The 23,965-nt window shown below is 51.9% G+C and overlaps 1 protein-coding gene across 7 annotated transcripts; it reads right to left on the bottom strand.

Moving 5' to 3' along the window:
* Positions 1–12,779: 12,779 nt before the first annotated feature.
* On the bottom strand, positions 12,780–23,540 carry ZNF3 (zinc finger protein 3). 7 transcript variants are annotated; one of them, XM_082712904.1, is made up of 6 exons: positions 23,278–23,540; positions 21,983–22,103; positions 18,906–19,018; positions 17,595–17,686; positions 17,222–17,348; positions 12,780–15,548 (listed from the first exon to the last, which is right to left on the bottom strand). In XM_082712904.1, exons 3-6 carry the CDS (start codon positions 18,958–18,960, stop codon positions 14,479–14,481), a joined length of 1,344 nt encoding a protein of 447 aa, XP_082569030.1. In that variant the 5' UTR covers positions 18,961–19,018; positions 21,983–22,103; positions 23,278–23,540; the 3' UTR covers positions 12,780–14,478. The 7 variants fall into 7 exon arrangements, with proteins under 7 accessions (XP_082569030.1, XP_082569034.1, XP_082569032.1 ...); XM_082712908.1 differs by having other exon boundaries at positions 12,780–16,249; positions 16,844–17,348; positions 23,278–23,410; XM_082712906.1 differs by having other exon boundaries at positions 22,953–23,405.
* Between the last annotated feature and the right edge of the window lie 425 nt (positions 23,541–23,965).

Raw genomic sequence — 23,965 nt, 5'->3', positions numbered from 1 at the left:
TCTTCCCCTACAGGAACAAGGACCAAGGAATTTAACCTGTTTGTCAGGGGTTACAACAACAACCAGCGGGAGACCAGACTAATCCTCCAGACCAGACATCGAGGGCAGGGCCGGATGGAGGCCCCTAAGGGAAAACTGAACCCTCAGGCTGGTTTTTTGACTTTGGCCTCAAGCTCCGGGGTCAACAGCCACAATTCGTACTGCCTCTGCCCTGGGGTGGGGGTGGGGGTACCTCCTGGCTCTCTGTGACAGGCTCTCTCCCCAGGCTTAGTTTAGGAGGGCTGCCTTCCCTCCGAGGCCTGACGAGGATTGCGAGGGGCACCTGGGCTCCCGAAGTAGCTGCTGGAGCCGGTTACCAGCTGCCACAACCACACTCCCAGCATGGCTTTGGGAATAATAGAGCTCATGCACTTGGCATTTCCTCTGGGAGAGATCTGACCATGCTTCCCAGCTGCCTTTCCTCACGCTGCAGCCCCAACCCTACAGGACGATTGACCCGGCAGCTGCCCCATCTCCACGGCTTCAGGGCAGTCCAGACGGAGATGGAAGGAGTGAAAAAGAACTTGAACCCATTTGGTTCACTGAGAGACACACTGTAGAGCGGGCAGCTGGCCCGTGCTTGTCCCCAGGCCAGCCCAGGAGCAAGGGCGGCCTTCCTCCACTCCAGCCTCCCGCTCAGGAACCCCCACCATTGGGGGGGACCAGTTTCCTCTGATTGCCCGGCCCCTCCTGTCTAACATCCCAGGGCAGAGCCCAAGAGAAGCATCTGACTACTGGGGAGTCCCGGGCACGTGGGGACAGAGCAGGCCGAAGCGATGGAGAGGGACAGACAGCTCTACGGATGAGAGCACTAGCACTGGGGACCTTCTGGACCCCGAATGAATGACGGCGACACTCCAGCTCGGTTTTAGTTGTTATTGGAAATGGATGCCTGATTCCACAGTTCTCTTTCCCCTTTAAACCAAGTGCCCTGAGACTGTGCAAGGATGGTCTCTGCGAGCTGAGCCGTGGAAGAAGAGGGGTCTCTTAATCCTTACCTTTGGGTCAGAAGCGCTGTGCTAGTTCCTTGGGGTCACCCCTTTACCAGGCACTTCCCCGTGGCAATGGCAGCTCTGGGGTGTCACCATGCGGAGGGCTCCCTGCCCGGGATTAGGGGTTCACTGTCCCGGGGAGTGCCTAGTGCCGTGACCCAGTGGTCTCCAAGCAATTCAGGGGGGAGTCAGAATTCTCGCTACGGCTCTGTCGGCCTCGAGGGTCCGGGCTGCCTACCCCTTATCTCAAAGGCATGTAACTCATTCTAGACTTTTTGTGGGATGTCTCTTTTCTTTACCACAGAGACTGATGACATTTGCCTTTTCTATTTTCTGTTCTCTTAGACCAAACACTGACAACCAGGAATAAGCGGAGCACTCCAGGGCATCTGGGAAAACACGCAGGAGGGAAGCCCTTACTCAGCTCTGGAAAAATCTGTCATGGGGAGAACTCACTTCTGCACATTGACTGTGGAAAATTCTCGAGGCAGAACGCACCTCACTGACATCAGAGAATTTGTTCTCTTGGGGAAACCATATAAATGGGAGCGTGGAAAAGCCTTCAGGAATTGCTCACAGGTTTCTCAATGCCAGAGGCTCCACACTAGAGGGAAATCTTTCAGGAACCAAGTCTGATCACACACTGGAGGACGCACACTGGGGAGAGACCTCACGCGCGCGTTCGCTGTGGGAAAACTTGGCGATCAGGTCTTCTCACGGGACAGAGAATCCTCGCTGCAGAGAAACCTCATAAATGCAGCGGCTGTGGGAAAGCCTTCTGCCAGAGTCAAAGTTCATCATCACACACCGAATCATTCGCATCAGAGAGAGGCCACGTCTGTGTAAGCAAACCTTCATGGTGCAAACATCACGGTGCTCACGCTGGAGAGAAGCAAACAGCAAGAAATGCTTTTGTCAAAAGTCAAGTCTTCTCACCCATCAGTGTGTCCCTGCTGGAGAAAGACCTCGCGGCTGTGCCGGGTATGACAGAGCACTGCGCGCTGACAGGGCTCTGGGCAGACACCAGAGGGGCCAGGCTACAGAGAAACCCTATAAATGTCGCACGTGTGAGACCACCTTCAGTCAGAGCTTGGGTCCTATGATCATCAGTACCACACGAGAGAGAGGCCCCAGGCACGTGGTCAGTGCGAGAGAAACTTCTGTGTCAAGAGGGCCGTTAGCCGAGCACCTGGGTGGCTCAGTTGATTAAGCATCAGACTTTCTATCTCTTTTTTAAAGATTTTATTTATTTTATTTGACAGACAGAGATCACAAGTAGGCAGAGAGGCAGGCAGAGAGAGAGAGAGGAGGAAGCAGGCTCCCTGCTGAACAGAGAGCCCGATGGAGGGCTCGATCCCAGAACCCTGGGATCACGACCCGAACCAAAGGCAGAGGCTTAACCCACTGAGCCACCCAGGCGCCCCAAGCATCTGACTCTTCTTTTTTTTTTTAAGATTTTATTTGTTTATTTGACAGAGAACGCAGGTAGGTAGAGAAGCAGGCAGAGAGAGAGAGAGAGAGAAGCAGGCTCCCCGCCGAGCAGAGAGCCCGATGTAGTTCTCGATTCCAGGATCCTGAGATCATGACCTGAGCCGAAGGCAGCGGCTTAACCCACTGAGCCACCCAGGTGCCCCAGCATCTGACTCTTGATTTCAGCTCAGGTCATGATCTCAGGATCCTGGGATCGAGCCCCACATTGGGCTCCCTGATCGGTAGGGAGCCTGGTGCCTGATACTCCCCCTGCCTGTGTGGGTGCTCTCTCTCTCTCCTTCAAATAAGTATATAAATCTTTAAAAAATTAAAATAAAATTAACCCCCCAAAGTGTATTGTGCTTGGTGTATACAATAAATCCCATTTTTAAAAAAGATTTTATTTATAAGAGACGGAGAATGAGCAGGGAGAGGAGCAGGGAGAGGAGCAGGGAGAGGGAGAAGCAGGTTCCCCGCTGAGCAGGGAGCCCGATGCCAGCCTTTATCCCAGGATCCCGGAATCGTGACCTGAGCCAAAGGCAGACACCTAACCATCTGAGCCACTCAGGCTCCCCTAATCCCCCCCCAACTTTTTTTTTTTTTTTTTAAACAAAGAAAGGCTAACCGATATTTTAATCATATTTGGCAACTGTGGAGTCTATCCTTGGAGGAAATTTAAGAATATGTTAAAGACAGAAGATGCCTTATGGTGGCTCAAAAGTATATCAAAACTGGGAATTCCTCTCATAACAGCTGAGATAAATCTGAAACAGTCTATTAATGCTCTTTTAAAATGACTTGAGGGGGGGCCGTGGGTGGCTCAATGGGTTAAGCCTCTGCCTTCTGCTCGGGTCATGATCCCAGCCAGAGCCATGGGATTGAGCCCCGCATCAACAGGGAGCCTGCTTCCCCCTCTCTCTCTGCCTGCCTCTCTGTCTACTTGTGATCTTTTTCTCTGTCAAAAAAAAAAGTGAAAAAAAAAAAGGTGAAATAAAGACTTTTTTTTAAAAAAAATGACTCGAGGGATGTCTGTTGTGTCTAGAAAGACACCGCAGAACCTGCCCGGTGTCCCTCTAAGCCGGGAACTGCTCGTGGGGAGACTCCCACTGAACGGTTAGTAACCTGTCCTGGGCTCACACCCCGTGCAGCCTCTAGGCAAACACTTGGCCCAATGCCAGCTTCGAAGCCTCACAGAACTCTTCTCAAGTAACTCCTATTCACAGAAGTGACAGCTGGGGCTTCAAGAAGGCGAGTTGTCTGCCAAAGGGTCCACTCACAGCAAGTCAAGGGACGCAGCTAGGAATATCTCACTCTCAAACCCGTCGTGCTGGCTCCGGGCAGACTCGGCCTGTCTCTGAACAACGATCCTCAGCAGCGGTTAAGCTGCCCATCACAGCGTCTGCTTCGGTTTGTGGTAAGGTCGGGCACCGAGAACAGTCTCTGGAGTCAAGACGAGTGGGAAGTGGCTGGATAGGTAATGCCACGAGGTCCAGGATCTGACTGGACAAAAGTTTGTCTCAGTTCCAGGGTGCCTGGCTGGCTGGCTCAGGCAGTAGAGCATGTGTCGCTTGATCTCAGGGTCATGAGTTTGAGCCCCATGTTGGGTGTGGAGCCTAATTAAAAAAATAGGGGTGCGCCTGGGTGGCTCAGTGGGTTAAGCCTCTGCTTTCAGCGCAGGTCATGATCTCAGGGTCCTGGGATGGAGCCCTGCATCGGGCTCTCTGCTCAGTGAGAGTCTGCTTCCTCCTCTCTCTCTCTCTGCCTGCCTCTCTGCCTACTTGTGATCTCTGTCAAATAAATAAATAAAATCTTAAAAAGAAAAAAAGGTGTCTCAGTTCCACCAGGACGCGATCACATTTCGAGTTCATTGTGCTAGTCATACTAACAAAGGAACGGCCCATGTTTAGGACACATCAATTTCATTCCTGATCCTGATTTTTCTCTGCTGCTGTCCAACATGAGTCCTTGGTGTCAGAGGGAGCCCTTGCCCGCGGGAGTCAGACCACAGACCGTGGGCACTTGGCTGGAGCCCTCTTGTGGCTCAGGCTCACTTGGGGAACAGATTGAACCGCGGGGGGTGGTCAGTCCCCCCACGTCAGTCCGAGGAGAGACGCAGACCAGACTGAGAGCTTTCCTGCAGCGGAGCGGCTTGGCAGATTGCTGGGGCCTGGCCAGGGGAGTGCGAGCCCCATAGGGCAGGCCGTCAGGAAGGGAGGCCGCACACCCGCTCATGCTCAAGCCGCTGCCCACAGGCGGAATTCCCTGTGGGAAAGGAGATCGGCTCTGAGGCTTCCAGGGGCTTGACTCAGTCCAACCCAGGTTACCAAGGACGATGGCGCTTAGAGCTCTGATCACAGGGACACGCCCCTTAGTCTTTGGTTGAACAGTCATCCCGACAAGCTGACCCACGAAACCATCATATCCCCTTACCTCTTGGACCTGACTTGCTCCTGCTTCACCCCGTTCTTTGCTGACCGGTTATCTCTGGCCCCATTTGAACAGGGGCTCCAGGGACTGCTGGGCTCACGGCTGTACCCGCAGGCCTCCCCCAGGGCCCAGGAAGCTGCTTAACAAATATTAACTGAATAATGCAGGTGCAGCCTTTCAGGCAATGCTTGAACCTCTGCCTTAACCCTCGGCCTCTTTCTGAACTTCCCCGCCCCCGTTCCTGGCAGCCTGCTCTCTGCTCAGGCCTCCACCTCCTGACAACCTGACCGAACCTGTCTCTGGCCACTGACCGTGACCGGCCTTCGTCTCCCTTCCCTGGCATGGCCCTTCCCCGTTTTCCCTGAGCACGGGAGCGCGGGCTGGCCTCTGCCACTGCCCGGCCCCCACGCCCCCCCAGCCCATGGTTCTCCCTGCTTGTCCCTCCCGGGGTGCAATGGCTCTCACATCCCACGCCGCACCTGCACCACCTCGGACCCGGGGGGCTTTGCTGTCAGGCCCAGTGGATCTTGCTCAGCTACAGACAAGCACTCTTGAGTTTTTCACAGGATCAACTTGCTTGTAAACCTCCAACTTGCTGAGACCCGGCAGAAGGTGAGACAGAGCTCAGCTTGCCATGAAAGGCCCTTCCCGGTCTGACCCTCACCAGGGTCTCCCGCCATCCTCCCGGGGGCACCCTCTCCTCGGCCACCTGCCCTCCCTCCCCTACACACCGGGTCCTCTCCAGCCGGAGATGAGCGCACCCCCGGTTTCTCCACCATGAAAGACTCCCGTCTCCATCCTGCAAGCTTGTCTCCTGTACGGGGACACACTCTGGCCAGCAGAGCCACTCGTCCCGCTTTGGTGAGTTAACTTCCGTGGACTTCCGTGGGTAGAGGCCGGGCAAGTCGCGTTGTCCTCCCGGGAGCTGGGCCTCAGCCTCAGCTCCCTGCAGCCGTGACCCCAACCGCGACCTGGCCCAGGGCCAGCATGTCCGCGCTAGCCTGCCTGGCCCGAAGGTGACGGGTTTAGACAGGGAGCTTTCAGTCGCTGGCCGCAGGGATTCAGGGGGTCGGGAAACGTCCCCAACGGGGTGCGTGTTCTACCGAGCAAGCGGCAGGGAAAGGACTGGATGGATGAACAGGCCGGGAAGCGAGCGCTGTGGCTTTCCCACTTCCCCCGGAATCCACCGTGCGCACTGCCAGCTGGCCGGCAAGGGGAGTGAAGTCCGGGTCCCCAAACTTGGTTATGCATCGAAGTCCCCCTCGGGTGGGGGTGGGGGTGTGTAGGGAACCTGAGCATTGCAGGCCCTGCCCGCAAAGGCCTGACCCCACCTGGGCAGTGTGCGGGTGTGCTCGGATCCAGGAATCCGGCCCATGTGTCGGCGGCACCACAGCCTGCAGCCTCCCGGGGTCAGAGGGGGCCAGAGGAGCAAGTCCCGCACTGCTTGGACGGGGGTCGCTGGGGAGGGCCACACCCCCCCACACCCCACCCCCACCTCCCGCCCCCTGGGTCTGGAGGCTGGTCCGGCAGGGGAGGGGCTGTCGCAGCGATCCCCGTGCTCCCCGTGCTCCCCACCCGTGCAGTCGGTCTGACCGTCTCCCGCTTCCGTGCCAGCCTGGGGCGGGGCCCTCTCCATCTGGCAGGACGTGTGGGCTTCGCGGGACCCCGTCACCAGCTCCGCACCCCTCTGATCAGTGCTGCCCCCCAACCAGGGCTTCTCAAGCCCTCTTCCCTAGCTGTCAGCCCCGCCTTTCCCATACAGCGTGCTTCCTGTCTCACCAAATCAACCTGCCCTTGAACATCAGGAGCCCGTCAAGTGCACTGTGTTCCGCACTGGACATACATTATTTTGCCTACTCAACAATCCATGAGGCAGTTACTTTAAATTTTAAAATGTTTTAAAATGAGGGCATTCGGCTGCCTCAGTGGGTTAAGCATCTGCCTTTGGCTCAGATCATGATCCCAGGGTCCTGGGATGAGTCCCCTGCAGGGCTCCCTGCTCAGTGGGGGGCCTACTTCTCTCAGCCTCTGCCTCTCTCTCTCCCTGTCTCTCCTGAATAAGTATAATCTTTAAAGAAAAAAAATTTTTTTTAAATGATCACGCAGTGAGTTTTTCTTCCGTTTTCCAGTTCTACAAATTTTAGCATGTGTACAGATTCACGGAACCCCTGCAGAACGGCCCAACTTTTCCGGGACTGCTGCACCATTTTCTATTCCCACCAGCGACGGCTTCTTGGTACAGGGGGAGGGATAATTTTACATGGCTAAGGGATGCCCAGCGAGCTGGTAAGTTGTTCCTGGGTGCATCTGTGAGGGTGGCTGCCGAGGGACTCGCATTCAAACAGACTGAGTCAAGAAGACCTGCCCTTGCCAGTGTGAACAGGCATCAGCTTCAGGGCTGAGGGCCTCAACAGAACAAAGCAGCAGAGAACAGGTGCCTCTCTCCTCCCTCCATCTCAGCCCTCCTCTGCCCTCTGGCACCGGGGTTGTCCTGGCTTCTCAGACCTTCAGACTCTGGGAGTTACACCGGCCCTTCGGACTCAGACTGTAAGTGGGATATCATGGCGCAGGAGCTAATTCCCACGACAAGTCCCCCCTCTTCTGTATCACTCTATATCCTATCGTTTCTGCTTTTCTGGAGAACCCTACCTACTGACACCCAAAGCATAAGGAACCAAAAGATAAATGGACAAACTGGACACCACCAAAATTAAAAATTTCTGGCTTCAAAGGACACCATTAAGAAAGTCAAAGGACGGGCACCTGGGTGGCTCAGTGAGTTAAGCCTCTGCCTTCAGCTCAGGGTCCTGGGATCCAGTCCCGCATCAAGCTCTCTGCTTAGCAGAGAGCCTGCTTCCCCCCAACCCTACCGACTTGTGATCTCTCTCAGTCAAATAAATAAATACAATCTTTTAAAAAAAAAGTCAAAGGAGAACCTATAGAATGGTAGAAAATTTTTGTAAATCAGGCATATCTGATAAGGCTTACACCTAAACCGTATCCTACAACTCAATAATAAAAACCCAACCAATTAAAAGATAGGCAAAGGGTCTGAATAGACATTTCTCCCAAAAAAGAACACAAACGGGGGTCACCTGGGTGGCTAGGTTGGTTAAGCAGCTGCCCTTGGCTCAGTTCAGGATTGCAGGGTTCTGGGATCTAGCCCTGCGTCGGGCTCCCCACTCAGAAGGGAGTCTGCTTCTTCCTCGCCATCTGCCGCTTGCCCGCACACACGTGGGGCTCTCTTTCATATAAATGAAATCCACGGGAAAAAAAAGATACTACAAGCAAGGGGAAAGATGCTAGCCGTCAGAGAACTGCAAATCAAACCAGAATGAGAGCACTTCGCGCCCAAGTAGAACCACTTCGCGCCAAGGATAGTGGCAAGGGCCGTGGAGGATACAGACGAGATCGGGCGCGTTCAGGGTGGTATGGCCGTAGACCCGTGGAGGATACAGAAAAATCAGGAGCCCATAACTAACTGCTGGTGGGCATGTAACGTGGGACAACCACTTGGGAAGAGTGTCTGGCATTCTCTCAAAAGGTTAAATAAAGCATTTGACCCAGAAATTCCTATCCTGAGTCTATACCCAAGAGAAATAAAAACACACAACTGGACAAAAACCGGTACACGACGTTCATCGCACATCATTCTTAATGGCCCAAACGTGGCAACAGCCCCAAATGGCCCCCAGCGGAGGAGAGAATGAACAGGCTGGCAAATGGATACAATGGAGGGTTGTTCAGCCGTTAACAAGGATGGAGTGTAGATTCACATGGCAACGCACATGAATGAAGCTTGACATCGTCATGAGAAGCCAAAGAAGCCAGACACAACAGGCCTCCTATTGTGCCATGGCGATCCCATTCACGAGAAATGCCTAGAATAGACAAATCCAGAGAGATGGACAGTGGATGGATAGTTGCCAGGGGCTGAGGGATTTTGGTGGGGAAGGGGGAGTGACAGCCAAAGGGTATGGAGTCTCTTTGGGGTGATGAAAATGTTCTCAAATTGATTCTGGTGATCCTGGAGAGCTCTGAATACTAAAAACCACTGAACTGTACACTTCCAATGGGTAAACTGTGCAGTGAATGGATGATAATACAGTGGGTATTTAAAAACACAAACACGGGGCGTCTGGGCGGCTCAGGGGGTTAAGCGTCTGCCTTCAGCTCGGGTCAGGATTGGGGGTCCTGGGGTGGATCCCCGTTTCTCCCTCTGCCTGCTGCTCCCCCTGCTTGTGCTTGACGTCAAGTAAATAAATCTTTAAAAAAATAATAAAAATAGGGGCGCCTGGGTGGCTCAGGGGGTTAAAAGCCTCTGCCTTCGGCTCAGGTCATGATTCCAGGGTCCTGGGATTGAGCCCCGTATCGGGCTGTCTGCTCTGCAGGGAGCCTGCTTCCTCTTCTCTCTCTCTCTGCCTGCCTCTCTGCCTTCTTGTGATCTCTGTCGAATAAATAAATAAAATCTTTAAAAAATAATAATAAAAAAAATAAAAGTAAATAAACACACACACAAATAAACCCAAGCCATCAAGCAATTAAGGGAGCGTAAGGCACACAGAGCCTTTGCCAAGGGGTGAGCCTCGGTAGAGCAGCGCGGATCCACACTGAAGTGAACCCTGGCCCCTGAAGGTCTACACAGGCTGCTTTTCTTTTCTTTTTTCTTTTTTCAGATTTTATTTATTTGAGAGAGCGAGCCTGAGCAGGGAGAGGAGCAGAGGGAGATAATCTCACGCAGACTCCATGCCCAGGGTAGCGCCCAGTGCGCGATGCTGAGATGATGGGCTGAGCCGAAATCAAAAGCTGGTGGCTTAAGCCGAGAGTGCCCGGGGCGCCCCTCGTGCTGCTGCTCAGGAGAGGCTGCTTATGAGGGTCAGATGGGGCTTGACATGAAAAGATTCATGCCATCAGGTACCCTTGTGTATTAAAGGCAGCCAAATTTTCCTTTTATTTTTTTTTAATGCAGCCAGATTTTCTATCAGGATTTCAAGTGTATTAAGGATCCAGGATTTTGTAGAAGAGCCCCTCACATCTGATGATCTGATTTCCAGAACACAGATTCCTTCCTAGATCGCAGTGCCCCCGCTCGTCCTGGAAGGCGGCCAGCACCTTCCTCCTCACACTGCTGGGGAGAGGGAGAAGATGAAGCCTGGGCTGGGGGCTCCAAACGCCTTTGGGCCTCACGGCACCACGTACTGTGCGCCTGGGGGGCTCCTCGCTGTCCCTCCTTCCTTCCTCCTTTCCTGAGGAAAGGGAATAGAGACGGGGACAAGAAAAGGAGTTACTGTCACAGAATTGTGATGATTGAATTAAGTGACATAAAGTACTTAGAACAATGCCTGACACATACTAAGTGTTCAGTGGATGTTGTCTCTTGCTACTTTTTTTTTTTAAAGATTTATTTACTTTATTTTATTTATTTATTTTTTTTTTTAAAGATTTTACTTATTTATTTGACAGAGAGAGATCACAAGTAGGCAGAGAGGCAGGCAGAGAGAGAGAGGAGGAAGCCGGCTCCCTGCTGAGCAGAGAGCCCAATGCGGGACTCGATCCCAGGACCCTGAGATCATGACCTGAGCCGAAGGCAGCAGCTTAATCCACTGAGCCACCCAGGCGCCCAAAGATTTATTTATTTTAGAGACGGGAGGGGCCAAGGGACAGGAAGAGAGGATCTCCAGCCGACATCCCACTGAGCACTGAGCCCTTCAGGGGGCTCGATCTCACGCCCCTGAGATCATGAACTGAGCCGAAATCAAGAATCAGTCGCTCAATCAACTGAGCCACCTAGGTGCCCCTATTTTCACTTTCTTAATATTTACTATTTTCTTTTTAATTTTTTAAAAAAGATTTTATTTTTATTGTTTTGACAGAGATCACAAGGAGGCAGAGAGAAAGGGGGAAGCAGGCTCCCCACTGAGCAGAGAGCCCGATGTGGGGCTCAACCCCAGGATTCTGGGATCATGACCTGAGACAAAGGCAGAGGATTAACCCACTGAGGCACCCAGGCACCCCAATATTTACTGTTTTCTGATTAAGAAAGCAATGCTTATTTGTGGTAGAAACGTGTGAAAATGTCGAGTTCACCACCACAGGGAGGGAGTCAGATACATGACCCAACAACGAGTAAGCACAGGAGTACACACAAGACGCAGAGGTGGCTCGTGGGCAATGAGCTTGAGGGGTGGAGGGCGTGGGGAGGGACGGGCACAATCCCTGGAAAGGCTCCACAGAGAAGGTGAAGCTCTCGAGGTCTGCAAAGGAGCACGGGGGTGCAAAGGGGTTTGTTAGGTGGGCGAGGAGGGGTGGGCCCTCACTATAGGACTCAGGAGCTCGAATTTTCTTCTTTTAAGGGACAAGCCACTGAAGGAGTGACAAGACAGGTGCAGAGCTCTAGGAAGACGGAGAGAAAATAAACAGAACAATCCATGAGGAAACTATTTATATAACCCAGGGGAGAAGAAAGAAGGGCCTGTACTCTAGGCTTAGCGGCGATGGAAGCTAGACCACCAGAGATTGTAGAATCGTAAGGGACAAGGCAAGGAGGTCGCCTGGGTGAGGTTCTCTCCACACACGCCTCCCCACCTCACACGGGAGCCGTCCGGGCCGGGGGTGCAGCCTCCCGCCAACTAGAGCAACGCAGGGTCTTCCAGTCTCTGAGCTCACGGTCATGTCTCATCTGGCAAGTTCAATGGTTTCTTCGTCTGTAAGATGGGGTACCCCACACAGGGTTGTGAGGATTATAGGATTTAACATCAGAAAACCACTTGGAAGAGGGCCAGGCAGGGAACATGCCATGTGTCGGCTACTATTGCTACCACCACTTGGAAATCCCACCTCCCCCAGGACCTCAACTCTGATGAAACCCTCCCTGCGACAATAATCTCTCTCCACTCACGGCCCACCGCGCCTGCCCAGGACTTGACCCCGGTCAGCTGCAGGATGACGGTAACCAAGGAAAACTCGGGCCGTCTGACCCAGAGTTTACAGCAATTCTGAGAGGGGGCAGTTTATGGTAAAGATGTATCTGGTTTGTGAAAACACCTGAACTTGAAACTTTCAGAGGTCCAAGTACGAATGCCCAGCCGTCTGCCGGAGACCCAAGGCTGGAACCTGGGAGAGGTTAGGAGCACAGGAACAGATTTAAAACTTATTTGTACAGATAAGAGTTGAGACCACAGGAGTAAGTGGTTCTACGGGTAACAGTAAAGGAAGAGACAAACGGGTATCATAACCCAGCATTAAGAAATACTCGGGGACTAAAAAAAAAGAAAAAAAAAATACTCAGGGGCTGAGAGGAAGAATCATAATGGGAGACAGGAATAATCAGGAAAACCAGATGAATAAAATGCTCTGGCAGCTTCAAAGAGATGTAAAAAATAAATACTACTTTCATACAGCGGTTGAGATCATTCCCAGGTCTCACGGAGATGCTCTGAAGGAGCACGAGGGACCAGCGTGCGGGCAGAGAAGTGGCTGGTTCTTGTCCACGCTAACTGTTCATGGCCTAGCAGTTTGACCTGTGCGGGGGTCTTTCCTAGACCTCCACAGTCTCAATCTCCACGGCAGTGGCCATGCTCAGCGCCTCCCCCCAACTCCAAAAAACGGTCCTGCCCGGAGCCTCTTCTCTAAAACATACACTATTTTACAAGACCCTGCTCCTCTCCTTCCAGAAATAGTTTCTGTTCCATTACTGGTTCTTCCTTTTCAGTGGAAGTTTTTAGGCTCTAACCTCAGAAATTAGCTGACAGGTCTGGTTTGGGGGTTCAGAAACCTGCATGACTGACAAGCAGCCTAGTGATTGTAAACAGGGATAGTCCACGGCCGAATCTCAAAGAAGAGCCAAAAGAGTGGGGAGTTTCATTACAGTTTTAAGAAATCAAAAACATATTGGGAGGTCGATCACAACATATGCTCCAAGGTCTTCAGACGGCAGTTCCAGACAGTTCCCCAACTTCTCCGTAACACCTTCCTCTCCTCCTTCTCCATGAATGACTTCCTCTCGCCCACAGCTGGAACAAGAAATCTACATATGCCCCCTGCGACCCAAAACCCAAGTACACGCTGGTAAGGCCCCCCCCCCCCGCCCACCCAGTAACTCCTTTCTAGTTTGGGTTGCTGGTCCTAAGTATCGTACCACACAGAATGACAAGCCACACACGAAATCCAACATGTGGGTAAGAGCTGGGAGCAAATGTGTGCGTGACTGAGTCTGTGGCGGTACCTAAAATAGGACAGAAGTCTTGACACCCAGAGGTCGTATGTGTGTGAAAGAAAAACAGTTTAAAAAAAAAAAAAAACTTACAAGTAAATTTTAAAGATTCCAGTTATACTCACGATTTCCTATTTTAATTCAAATAAATTTGGCTCCTGCATAGAAACACACTCAATCTCTTCTTCTAGAAAACTATTGTTTAATAGTGCACTTCGTTTATGCTATAGGATGAGCAGGATTGGGAAAACAGAACGAAAGATCATCCCTTCAGCTGGGCACCCTCGGAAGCTCCAGCCTAACCCAGCAAGGAGCCTGGTGGCCAGGTCAGGCCAGAGACGCCCCTTCTCTGGGCTTTGCGCTTCCTTTGCTGCCGAAGTCAGAGATGGGGTCACGGGAGGTCCGGCTGCTGGGGCCCGATGTCACAGGTCATAGGTGACAGAGGGCAGGGCAAGCTGGCTGAGTGAGCTCCTTGAAAGCATTCTAGTCTTAGCAACTGGGGGTTTGGATTAAATCACTTTTCAGCACAGGAGCGGGGAGAGGAACAGCGAGAGAGGACAGAAGCAGGCCAACGCTTAATGCTTTCAATCCTTCCCCTGTGAGACTTTCTTCATCAGACCCATCACAGCGGAGAAGGACAAGGAGCTCTCCCAACAAAACCGCCTCGCTGCTCTTGGAAACGGGCTTGCTGCTCCAAGAGCCCCCCAAAATACAGTTATCCCAGAAAACCTCATGGAACACCCCCCCCCCAATAAAATAACAAATCCCTCAGCACCAAATTTCCATTAATTGACAAAATCATGGAACAAAAAAAGTAACAACAAATAGCAAAGGTTCCTTACCAGAACCTAAAGCTGGATTAGGGACAGTGGCTTTGAAAGACAGCCTCTGTGTCCCCTTGTTAGCAAACAGCAGGACCCGGAACATTCTTTCCAGTGCCTTCGGTGCCGACTACACGGACTCCAACCAGAGGAGTCTTTGGAATTTTCTTCCTACTGTGCTTCCACTCCCCACCTCGGAAGGAAAGGCTCCTGTGGTGTGAGAGAAACGGGCTAGTGCAAACTCCCTTCCAAAATGGAAGGTGACTGGTCCCAGAGCTTCCCTGGCGTTCCTAGCACTCAACCTGCCGCTCGCTTCCGGGTGTCACTCCTGGGGGAAAGTGACCAGGTAGCTCGTCACGAGGGTGTGCCGGGATGATCTTCCCCCCCATCTGCCCCGTTCTCTAAAGCGAAAGGTTTGAGCCGGAAGGGACACGTTCTAAGATGTTCATCCTTATGTAGTAAGGCAGGAGCTTGTTAGACTCAGAGGAAGTGAGGAAAACAGGTGCGCGGCTCTCTCTCAGGTAGACTCTCTGATGCTGAGCTCGGCAGCGACTCTGAGAGAACTTTTGCTCATTCCCATTACATTCAAAGGCTTCTCTCCAGTGTGAATTCTCTGATGGCGGACCAGAGCTGAGCTGTATCGAAAGGCTTTCCCACACTCACTACATTCGTAGGGATTCTCCCCCGTGTGGATTCTTTGATGCTGAATAAGGCCTGAACTGTAGGTAAACTTTCCTCCGCATTCCATACATTCATAGGGCTTCTCTCCAGTGTGGATTCTCTGGTGCTGATAGAGGTGCGAGCTCTGGCTGAAGGCCTTCCCGCACTCGTGACATTCATAGGGCTTCTCTCCAGTGTGGATTCTCTGGTGATGGATGAGGGTAGAGCTCCGACTGAAGGCCTTCCCGCACTCGTTACAGGCGTACGGTTTCTCTCCGGTGTGGATTCTCTGGTGATGAGTAAGGGTAGAGCTCCAGCTAAAGGTCTTCCCGCATTCGCTACATTCGTAGGGCTTCTCCCCGGTGTGGATCCTTCGATGGAGGATGAGCGCGGAGCTGCAGCTGAAGGTCTTCCCACAATCGCTACATTCGTACGGCTTCTCTCCGGTGTGGATTCTCTGATGCTGAATGAGGTGCGAGCTCTGGCTGAAGGCCTTCCCGCACTCACTACATTCATAGGGCTTCTCCCCAGTGTGGATTCTCTGATGCTGAATGAGGTCTGAAGTTCGATTAAAGCTCTTGCTACATTCATCGCACTTGTGGGGTCTGTCTCCCACAGGAAGTCTCTGATGCGAAATAAGGTTAGAACTCACAGCGAGGCTGTTCCCAAAATCACTGTATTTCTCACTTCTCTCTCCCACAGGGGTTAGCTTTTCCTCATCCGTCACTTGACCGAAATCTTGTATCTTCCTGGTCAGTCTTTCTCCAGAGGAGCTCCCCAGTTGCCTCTTAAGACGGACTTCTTGGTCATAGGCGTCTTTGAATTTAAGACCCTGAGAAATACCCTTTTGGAATCTTCCCAACAGCACCCCATGTGATCCCGTATCTTCAGAAATTTCTTGATCGTGCTCAGTTCTGGTCTCACCATCTGGCACAATACAAAATACAAACATCACTTGGTCCTTGCGGAAGTAAAGGATCGAGACCGGCGGGTAGGATAATGACGACAAGGGTGTTGACAGGGCTAAAAGCACGTGCCTCTCATCTGCGTGCAGACCTGCCCGGGCTGGGGCCAGCTGGAGCACACAGAGAGATCAGCGTCGAGGAAATCAGGAAGGAGAAAGGCAAGAAGCAAAATCAAAGTGGAAAGAGCTGGAAGCATGGGGAAGGCTGGAGATGGGAGAAGAGGAAGACAGACCCGGCAGGGGCGGGAACCGGAAACAGAAGAGAACGGACGTGCTTGTTTAACGAAGTGGCAAACACCTCACGGAGGTCAGATGCTGGAAATGCAAGTGTGGAGATGGTGGCTTCCAGAAGACAGGGGAGAAGAAACATAAGCAAGCGAGCGCAGAAGGGTGATGGGAAATAGTCGCGGAGCAGGAAGAAGCGACAAAGGGAAGGCCACAGAGACTGCCACAGCCCCACTTGAAAAGAACATCCAGCAAGCCACACACTCCAAATCCACGGAAACAGGCAAAAGACGGAGCTCAGTCCGCCTCTGGGCCCGAGGCCTCAAAGGCTGGGCTAAGATGTGAGGATCCATAAACCGTCTTCTTGTCTGACTTCCTTATTTTCACAGCTTTAGGGTTTTCAAAGGGCGCTCTGAGCAGAGAGAAGGATGAAAAGGGTCTAGACAGTGAGCATTTTTAGTCTGTCAATATTTGAAGAAGTAAAGACAGGGCAGTGGGCGTCAGAGAACAGAAACAGCTGTTTCTCTCTCACCTGAACAGGCGTCCCTCCGGACCCTGCTGTTCTCAGCTCCCTTGGAACCCAGCACCCCTAGCTCTTCCTCTCAGGGCAGCCCAAAGATTGTGTCAAAATTCAGAAACGGAAATCCTCCCCATGGGACAAGTCCGGCTCATACCAAGTGGTCCCAGAGCTGGGTTCTGCACCTTGGATGTCAGGGGCCAGCACGGAAACGGGCAGGCAGTCTCCAGTGGGAGTGAGGGAGACGCCCCGGACCGCCCAGACAATGTTTGCGCTGCGGTGCGTGACGGACAAGGAGTTAAGTCCACAGACTAAAGGTTAAAGACGCCAGCTGCTCCCTGAAACAAGCAGAGAAACTTCTCCGGGAGCTGCAGCCGCACTGGTTCTGAACAAAGCCACAGATTCCTCGAGGTGGTACACGGAGAAGGGAAGGAGGAGTTCCAGAATGTGCACGTGGGCACAGAGCAGCACCACACGTGTTTAGGGATCCTGAGATGTTCATCTTTTGGAAAAGGCTCTGAATTATTATACATGAAGAAATTACAAGGCAAAAAAGCAGCAGATTTGGAGCTGGAAGACCAGGGCTCGAGGCCTGCTACTTGCTAGCACCACCCGTGCAGCACTGAGGACCTCTGACTTCTCTTTCCTCACAAGCAGAACACTAGCGACCTCCGTTACTGCGTTATTGGGAGGTTTCCACGAGACAACGTAGAGGAAAGCTCTTTATAAACTGCCAATTACTCTACAAGCAGGAGTTACTATTGGTATTGTCGTCAGAATCTCCTGAGACTACATCAATCCTCGGCTGATCATTTTGTGACTCAAGTGTCCCTAGCCCACAAGGAAACAAAGAAATGCCAAGGGAGTTTGACTGAGAAAGCGTTAACTCCTTACCCAGCGAGAACACATTCCCGTAATTCTCCAGCATCACATCCCTATAGAGGTCCCTCTGAGCAGGCTCCAAACGTTTCCACTCCTTCCGGATGAAGTACACAGCTACGTCCTCAAACGTCACCAACTCCTGAAACAACACGGTCTCGCATGCAATTTCAGGGTAAGGGACGGGACCAGCAGCACCAAAAATGATTGGGGATGGGGAGGAATCAGGAGTATCTAAGAGGGCGGGGAAAGCAGGTTATAGCAGAGGAAGAGGGGTCCGTTATTCAGCAGAAAGGACCATGTTCCCGATGGAGGGAATCACGGTTTGGGGCACAAATGTTTCCACGAAGACAGAAGGAAAAGAAGGATAAAGGGAACCACAGCTCACCTGGGACTTGGCCTTCAGGAGTGCAGCTGCCAACATCTCATCCCCCAGGCTGTCCTTGTTGGAAAATGCAGGAACTTTCGAGGAAGGAAGAGCTAAAGGGCGAGAAAAGGGTCCACGAGTGAACCCATCTGCTCTGTGGCCTCCCAACCCAGAGACGTCACAGGGTCCTAGGACAACCTAGGACTCACTCCCTCGGGAGGTGAGGTGTCCAAAGCTCTGTGCATCCTGCTCTCAAGCTCCAGCGCCCTTCCTTTCTGTCCGGTCACTGCGCCCTCCCAGAAACTGGCCCAGTCCACCCGCTGGTGAGAAGCACCTTCTTGTTCTTTCTCCCAAGCCTGGCCAGCAACGCAGACAATCCCGCTCCCGTCCCTTCCACCCCTCCCCGCATCTCTGAACTCGAACTTGTGCACAAAGGTCTCTTAGACCAGAGGAAACCAGCAGCCTCACCCAACCCCGACTGAACACCACAGTGCCCATTCTTTCTCTTTACCCCCAGGTCAAATCTAAACACTACAAATATTTCCTTTTTTTTTTTAAAGATTTTATTTATTTATTTGACAGAGGTCACAAACAGTCAGGGAGGCAGGCAGAGAGAGAGGGGGAAGCAGGCTCCCCGCCGAGCAGAGAGCCCGATGCGGGGCTCGAACCCAGAACCCTGGGATCATGACCTGAGCCAAAGGCAGAGGCTTTAACCCACTGAGCCACCCAGGAGCCCCTAAACACTACAAATGTTTCCTGTTTCTGGGCTTGATCACATCTTTTCTTCTGTAATTCTTAAATTAACGTATTTGTCCCTGAGAGACTCTAAACCCCTAGAGACACAAGACTGTGTATAATCAACGGGACAAAGAGATCCTTAAATGCTTTCTCCTGATTAGTATACCCCTTCGATGGCAATTGGCTCCAAAGTCAATGGCATAGGCCACGACAGCAGAATACGAATGCTCATTTCATCCTCAAGCCTGTGACCTACAAAGTGATTTCCCAAGAGCCTCCCGTAAGAGTCTGCTCCTAGAGAACACAAAGTAGGACTACAGGTCAGTTGCTGCCACGCGCCTGGAATTCTGTGACTGCGTCACGGTTTTCTTAATCCTGCACGAGGTCCCAACGGCCCTTCACAAATGCCTCGGCTGTCAAGTCCACCAACATCCGTTGTTGGCCTCAGTCAGCTTTCCCACTAGGCTGTAAGCTGGGAAGAACTGTGTCTTAGCCGCACCTGGATTCTAGGGGTTAGCATGGTTCCCCGTGAGCAAGACGGGCAGCGCGACTGCTGAATGGCTGAATGCAAGAATAAATGAATCTGTTTCTTACCACTCTCAAGCAGGGCCTGCGGTTCCTGAGATACACAATCGGCCTGAGTTTCCATGAGTAGGGCTAGAAGTTCTGGGCCTCCGGTCTACTGTCTGCAGACTCAGCAGGAAGCACTGGAGAAGTAGAGTCCAAGGTTCAATGATAAAAAAATAAAATTAAAAAACAACAACAACAACAACAACAAAAAACCCACCTCCCCGGAGCTAGCATTTCAGTTAGTACCCAAGATTATCAAGAGGAATCGCAGCAACCAGGACAGCCTTCCAGATCCTGGTGAGGACTGCCCTTGCTCCCTTTGGTGAGATTCCATGAGCACCACGGAAAGGGCCCCTGTTCCTGAACAATATTCCATCTTTGGCTCCCACAACACACCCAGTGATATTTGTAACAACAAGAAAACATGGAACCCTGGCGACAAGGACACTAACAGAATGAAATACTAACCAGCAACTGAAATCTGGAGTTAAAAAAAAAAAAGGATCAAGTGTAAAAGTATGTACACATAGATGTTGCAAAATGTGTATGTACTGTATAAACTTTTTTTTCTTTAAGATTTTATTTACTTATTTATTTATTTGAGAGGGAGAGAGAGAGAGAGAGAGTGAGAGGAGTGGTCAGTGGGAGAAGCAGACTCCCTCCTGAGCAAGGAAGCCCGACGTGGGACTTGATCTCAGGACTCCAGGATCATGACCTGAGCCAAAGGCAGAGTCACCCAGGTGCCCTGTATAGTATAAACTGTTAAGAATGTTTGCGGTAGGGGCGCCTGGGTGGCTCAGTGGGTTAAGCCGCTGCCTTCGGCTCAGGTCATGATCTCAGGGTCCTGGGATCGAGTCCCGCATCGGGCTCTCTGCTCAGCGGGGAGCCTGCTTCCCCCTCTCTCTCTCTACCTGCCTCTCCATCTACTTGTGATCTCTCTCTGTCAAATAAATAAATAAAATAAATAAAATCTTTATCTCAGGCTTAACCGACTGAGATACCCAGGTGCTTCTGTTTACAGATTTTTTTTAAAAAACCTCATAAACAGTAGAGCCAACAGAAAAAAAAAAATTTACTTTATTAGGTTATTAGCTGTTGTATTACACTGTAGTACACTGAGGGTGTACTACACTTTGAAGAAAAGGGGTCACAAAACAGCACCCAAATAAAAAAAAGAGATCAGTGAAACTTTTCATGAGTTCTCCGTCTCTCTTTAAAAAACCCTGGGGAGGGCGCCTGGGGGGCTCAGTGGACTGGGCCTCTGCCTTCGGCTCAGGTCATGATATCAGGGTCCTGGGATCCAGCCCTGCACCAGGCTCCCTGCTCAGCAGGCGCCTGCTTCACACTTCCCCGGCCCTCCACCCCCACCCTTCTCTGCCCGCCTCTCTGCCTACTTGTGATCTCTGGCAAATCAATCAATAAAATCTTTAAATAAATAAATGACCCTGGGGATATAAGAGTTGACACCCAGAACTAGGGCAAATAGCTCCAATCTATTAATTATATTAGAGAAATGCTTCCTGCCCTTTCTGAGACAGCTGTCTGCTTCCAGTCTCAGCCGAAGGCAGGATGTTGCTGGGGGATGGGGCCCCTCTGTGGGCCTCAGTGCAGTGTCACCGCAGGGAGCAGCGGGCCTTCTTTCTATCTCCCTTTTCTCTAATACATGTCCTTGGGTTGGAATAGAAGTCCCTGACACAGGAACCAACACTTTAAAAAAAAACAAAAGCACATAAGATTACTTATTGGGGGGGCGCCTGGGTGGCTCAGTGGGTTAAGCCGCTGCCTTCGGCTCAGGTCATGATCTCAGGGTCCTGGGATCGAGTCCCGCATCGGGCTCTCTGCTCAGCAGGGAGCCTGCTTCCCTCTCTCTCTCTCTCTCTGCCTGCCTCTCCGACTACTTGTGATTTCTCTCTGTCGGATAAATGGATGAAATCTTTGGGAAAAAAAAAAAAAAGATTACTTATTGGGGTGCCTGGGTGGCTCAGTGGTTAAAGCCTCTGCCTTCGGCTCAGGTCATGATCCCAGGGTTCTGGGATCAAGCCCCACATTGGGCTCTTTGCTCAGCGGGGAGCCTGCTTCCCCCTCTCTCTCTGCCTGCCTCCTACCTACTTGTGATTTCTTTCTCTGTCAAATCAATAAAATCTTAAAAAAAAAAATTACTTATTACTCCATTTTTATCCCTGCTGATGTCCCATTCCCCAGATGCTATGACAATCAAGAGAGGTCTGTTCTCTGTGGCTCTACTGAATAAAACAGAACGTGTGAGTATCTAGACAAAGGTTTGGATCTCAGGTAGAAGATTCTACTCCATACTCAAATGCTGTGACAAGAATCAACAGGCCAAGAACAGACAAAGCAGCCACCAGGCAAGAGAAAAGAAAAGAAAGCCCTGGATTTTGTCTACCTCCCTCTTTATTTGCTCACGTAACAAACCACTGTTGAGTGTCACTACATCGCAAAGCACTATTGAAAGGAACGTGAACCATATCTGCTTTATCATTACAGACAGTTGCATTCACATAAAAGCATAAAAAGGGGAGGGGCCCTGAGAGTCAAGAGTTCACAGACCTCTAGTGTTTGGGCAACAAGGGGGTACAGAATGCCCACCGATGCCTTTATACAGAGAAAGGCACTGAATGAGCCGTGAGCCAGGCCCAGGGACAATCAAGGTGCCACGAGCGCCCTCCTCCCGGGGTCCCTTCCACTCTGTCTCAGAGCTAGCCATCTTTTGTCCCTATCAACCAACTTTACAATTTCCAGGACTGTTTATAAGCAGACGCGTCCAACAAATCAGCTCTCAATCCAAACTCTCTTTAGAAAGGAAACTCAGAGGCTCTGACTCCAGAGGGAAAAAGCAAGCCTCCCTCCTCACAGCTGGGTTACCCAAAGCTGGAACTCAAAGGCATATTGTTAAGAACAAGTCCCCAGTGTCTGCATCAGCACACAATGTTTCTCATAGAAAAATCTCCATTGTGCCCCCACAGCTTCAGGTCCAGGCAGGGCCCTACCCTGCCCTGCTCTGCCAACGCCTCTCCCTAAAGCTACTCCTAGGGACTCACAAAGATGACCTGGCAGTAAGAACAAGTCATGAAAAGCTTTACCTGCTGGAATCTTTCCTTCCTTCTTTGGAGTTAGGTCCTAGAAGACCAGAGTAGCAATTATCGGGGATTTGGAAGCCTCTGTGCAAGTTGCTGGGAATTCTAATTTAAGTTGATGGCAGTGCTGTATGATTAAGGGGGGGGAAAGAATTAAAAATATTCATGTAAACTTCATTTCTACTCAAATACAAGGAAAAGAAGAGAACATCCATTAATCAACACAATTAAGACACAACCGGTTATCTGTGTTGCAACCCTGGAGAGCTCAAAGGCCACTGAAGCTTCTCCAGGTTAACCTCTCACCCAAGTGAAAGAAATGCCTTCTCAAGTTCTCAATGTTTCGACCCCTAACTTGCGAGAAACTCTCGACTTCAGGACAGAGTCTGGTCTGTTGATGTAAAGCTTCACCACCAGAAAAGGTTTTGGGTTGGTAAAGTGAAAATCTATCCCCTCCACCTTACAGAGGCCCTGCACCCTACCGTATGAAGCTTCAAGAGTAGAATTTTCTCCTCCCACACAACCGTTCCTCAAACGCCTGCAAACCACATGATGCCCACTGTCCATACTCGTCTCTTCTTGTGGATAAGAACCTTTAGCTCCTCTCATTATTCCATATATTTCGGGTTCATCACCCTGCCTAGCCTCGCCTGGAGCTGATGAATGCCATTCGGAGCGGAAACATCCATCTGCGTTCAATCCCACGTCAGGGATCTAACACAATTGAAAGCGGGAGCCAGACGCGACTTTTATCATTCCCCGTAAGGAACTCGATTGAGCGCCAGCGGGATTATTCCCGGGATCTAAGTTTGCACCGCAAACTCCCCCGCTCCCGCCCCGCATCCCAGACCTAGTTCTAACTGCGAACACTTCGTGAACTCCTACTCAGATCTCAGAGCCGGCGAAGTACAGACTTCTCCTGCCACTGGCGCGAATCACTGTGTTAACACCAAATAAAAGCGTCTGGGAGAATTACCAAGTTAGGGGAGCTGTCATCAGCTGTTCTAAAGACAGGGGCCCGTTTGCAGCCACACTGGAACTTTTATGGGCTCGAGCTGAGCAGTCACAAGCCCAGAACCCGAGCCCCTTTCCTCCCCTCCTGGCAGGGCCCCGTTTGGCAGAGGGAGGTCCCCGGGGAAGCGGAGTCCGGGAGCGGCAGCGGGGAAGGGAGCAGCGCCTCCCGGCATCCTGCTCCGGGCTGGCCTGGGGACCCCGCGGGCCGCAGCGGCGCGGACACCACCCCTTTCCCTGGCGGGCACAGCCTCCGTCTCACCGCGAGCCCCGGGGGCCGCCGGACTCACCCTGGGGGCAGGGACGGGAGATTTGGGGGGCCGGACACAGACCAGGCCCCGTTGGACCCTGTCACAGACCCACACACCGGGACAGAACAAAGAACGGAAGTTCTCTCTATTTCGCTTCCGGGTCGGACCTTTTCACTACCCATCCCATCCCCGCAGCCCCCACGCCCACTTGTTCTCTCTAGGAACTCTGGAGGAGTTCGCCTCTCGGTGATTCGCTAACTCCCGGCCTAGGCCGCGCGGCTCCCGCGCTGACGCCAACGCCCGCCGCCGCGCGCCCCCTGATGGCCGGGCGGGGCGAAGCGCCGAGCCCCTCGGCCTCAGGGCGCAAGTTCGGGCGCCGCAGACCCGAGGCGGCGGGGGCGGCGGGGGTATCCCGCGTGTGGGCGAGGGCAGAGGAAAACGCACCTTGCCAGAGCGGCCGGGGTACCGAGCCCACCCGCAGCCAGCAGGAACACTTCGAAGTTTTCATCACTAGAAAAAATTCACCTTTATTTGAAATGTCCAAATAAACTGAGTTTTGTGTTTGTTTCATGTAAAAAATACCCCCCTTTAAAATCCGAAGAGAATGTTCCAGCCCATCAGAGAGTTCCTGTGAGGGCAAAACCTATACAAGCGATGAGAGAAAACAAACTCGGGGAAACTGGCAAGAGGCCTCCCCCGCTTGGGGGCGGGAGGGAAAGGCTTCGTG

This window comes from Mustela nivalis (genome assembly GCF_964662115.1).
Source record: "Mustela nivalis genome assembly, chromosome: 19".
NCBI classification, from domain to species: Eukaryota; Metazoa; Chordata; class Mammalia; order Carnivora; family Mustelidae; genus Mustela; species Mustela nivalis.
Note: the sequence above shows the minus strand (reverse complement) of the source record. Positions and strands in the feature narration are given on the sequence as shown.

Bases quoted from the DNA above. Each gene is read 5' to 3' on its own strand.
- ZNF3 (XM_082712904.1), bottom strand. From the start codon at position 18,960: ATGGAAACTCAGGCCGATTGTGTATCTCAGGAACCGCAGGCCCTGCTT. The intron at 17,687-18,905 runs GTAAGAAACAGA...CTCGCCCTTTAG, and splicing joins GCAGGCCCTGCTTGAGAGTG to CTCTTCCTTCCTCGAAAGTT. The intron at 15,549-17,221 runs GTAAGGAGTTAA...GTATTGTGCCAG, and splicing joins CGGGAATGTGTTCTCGCTGG to ATGGTGAGACCAGAACTGAG.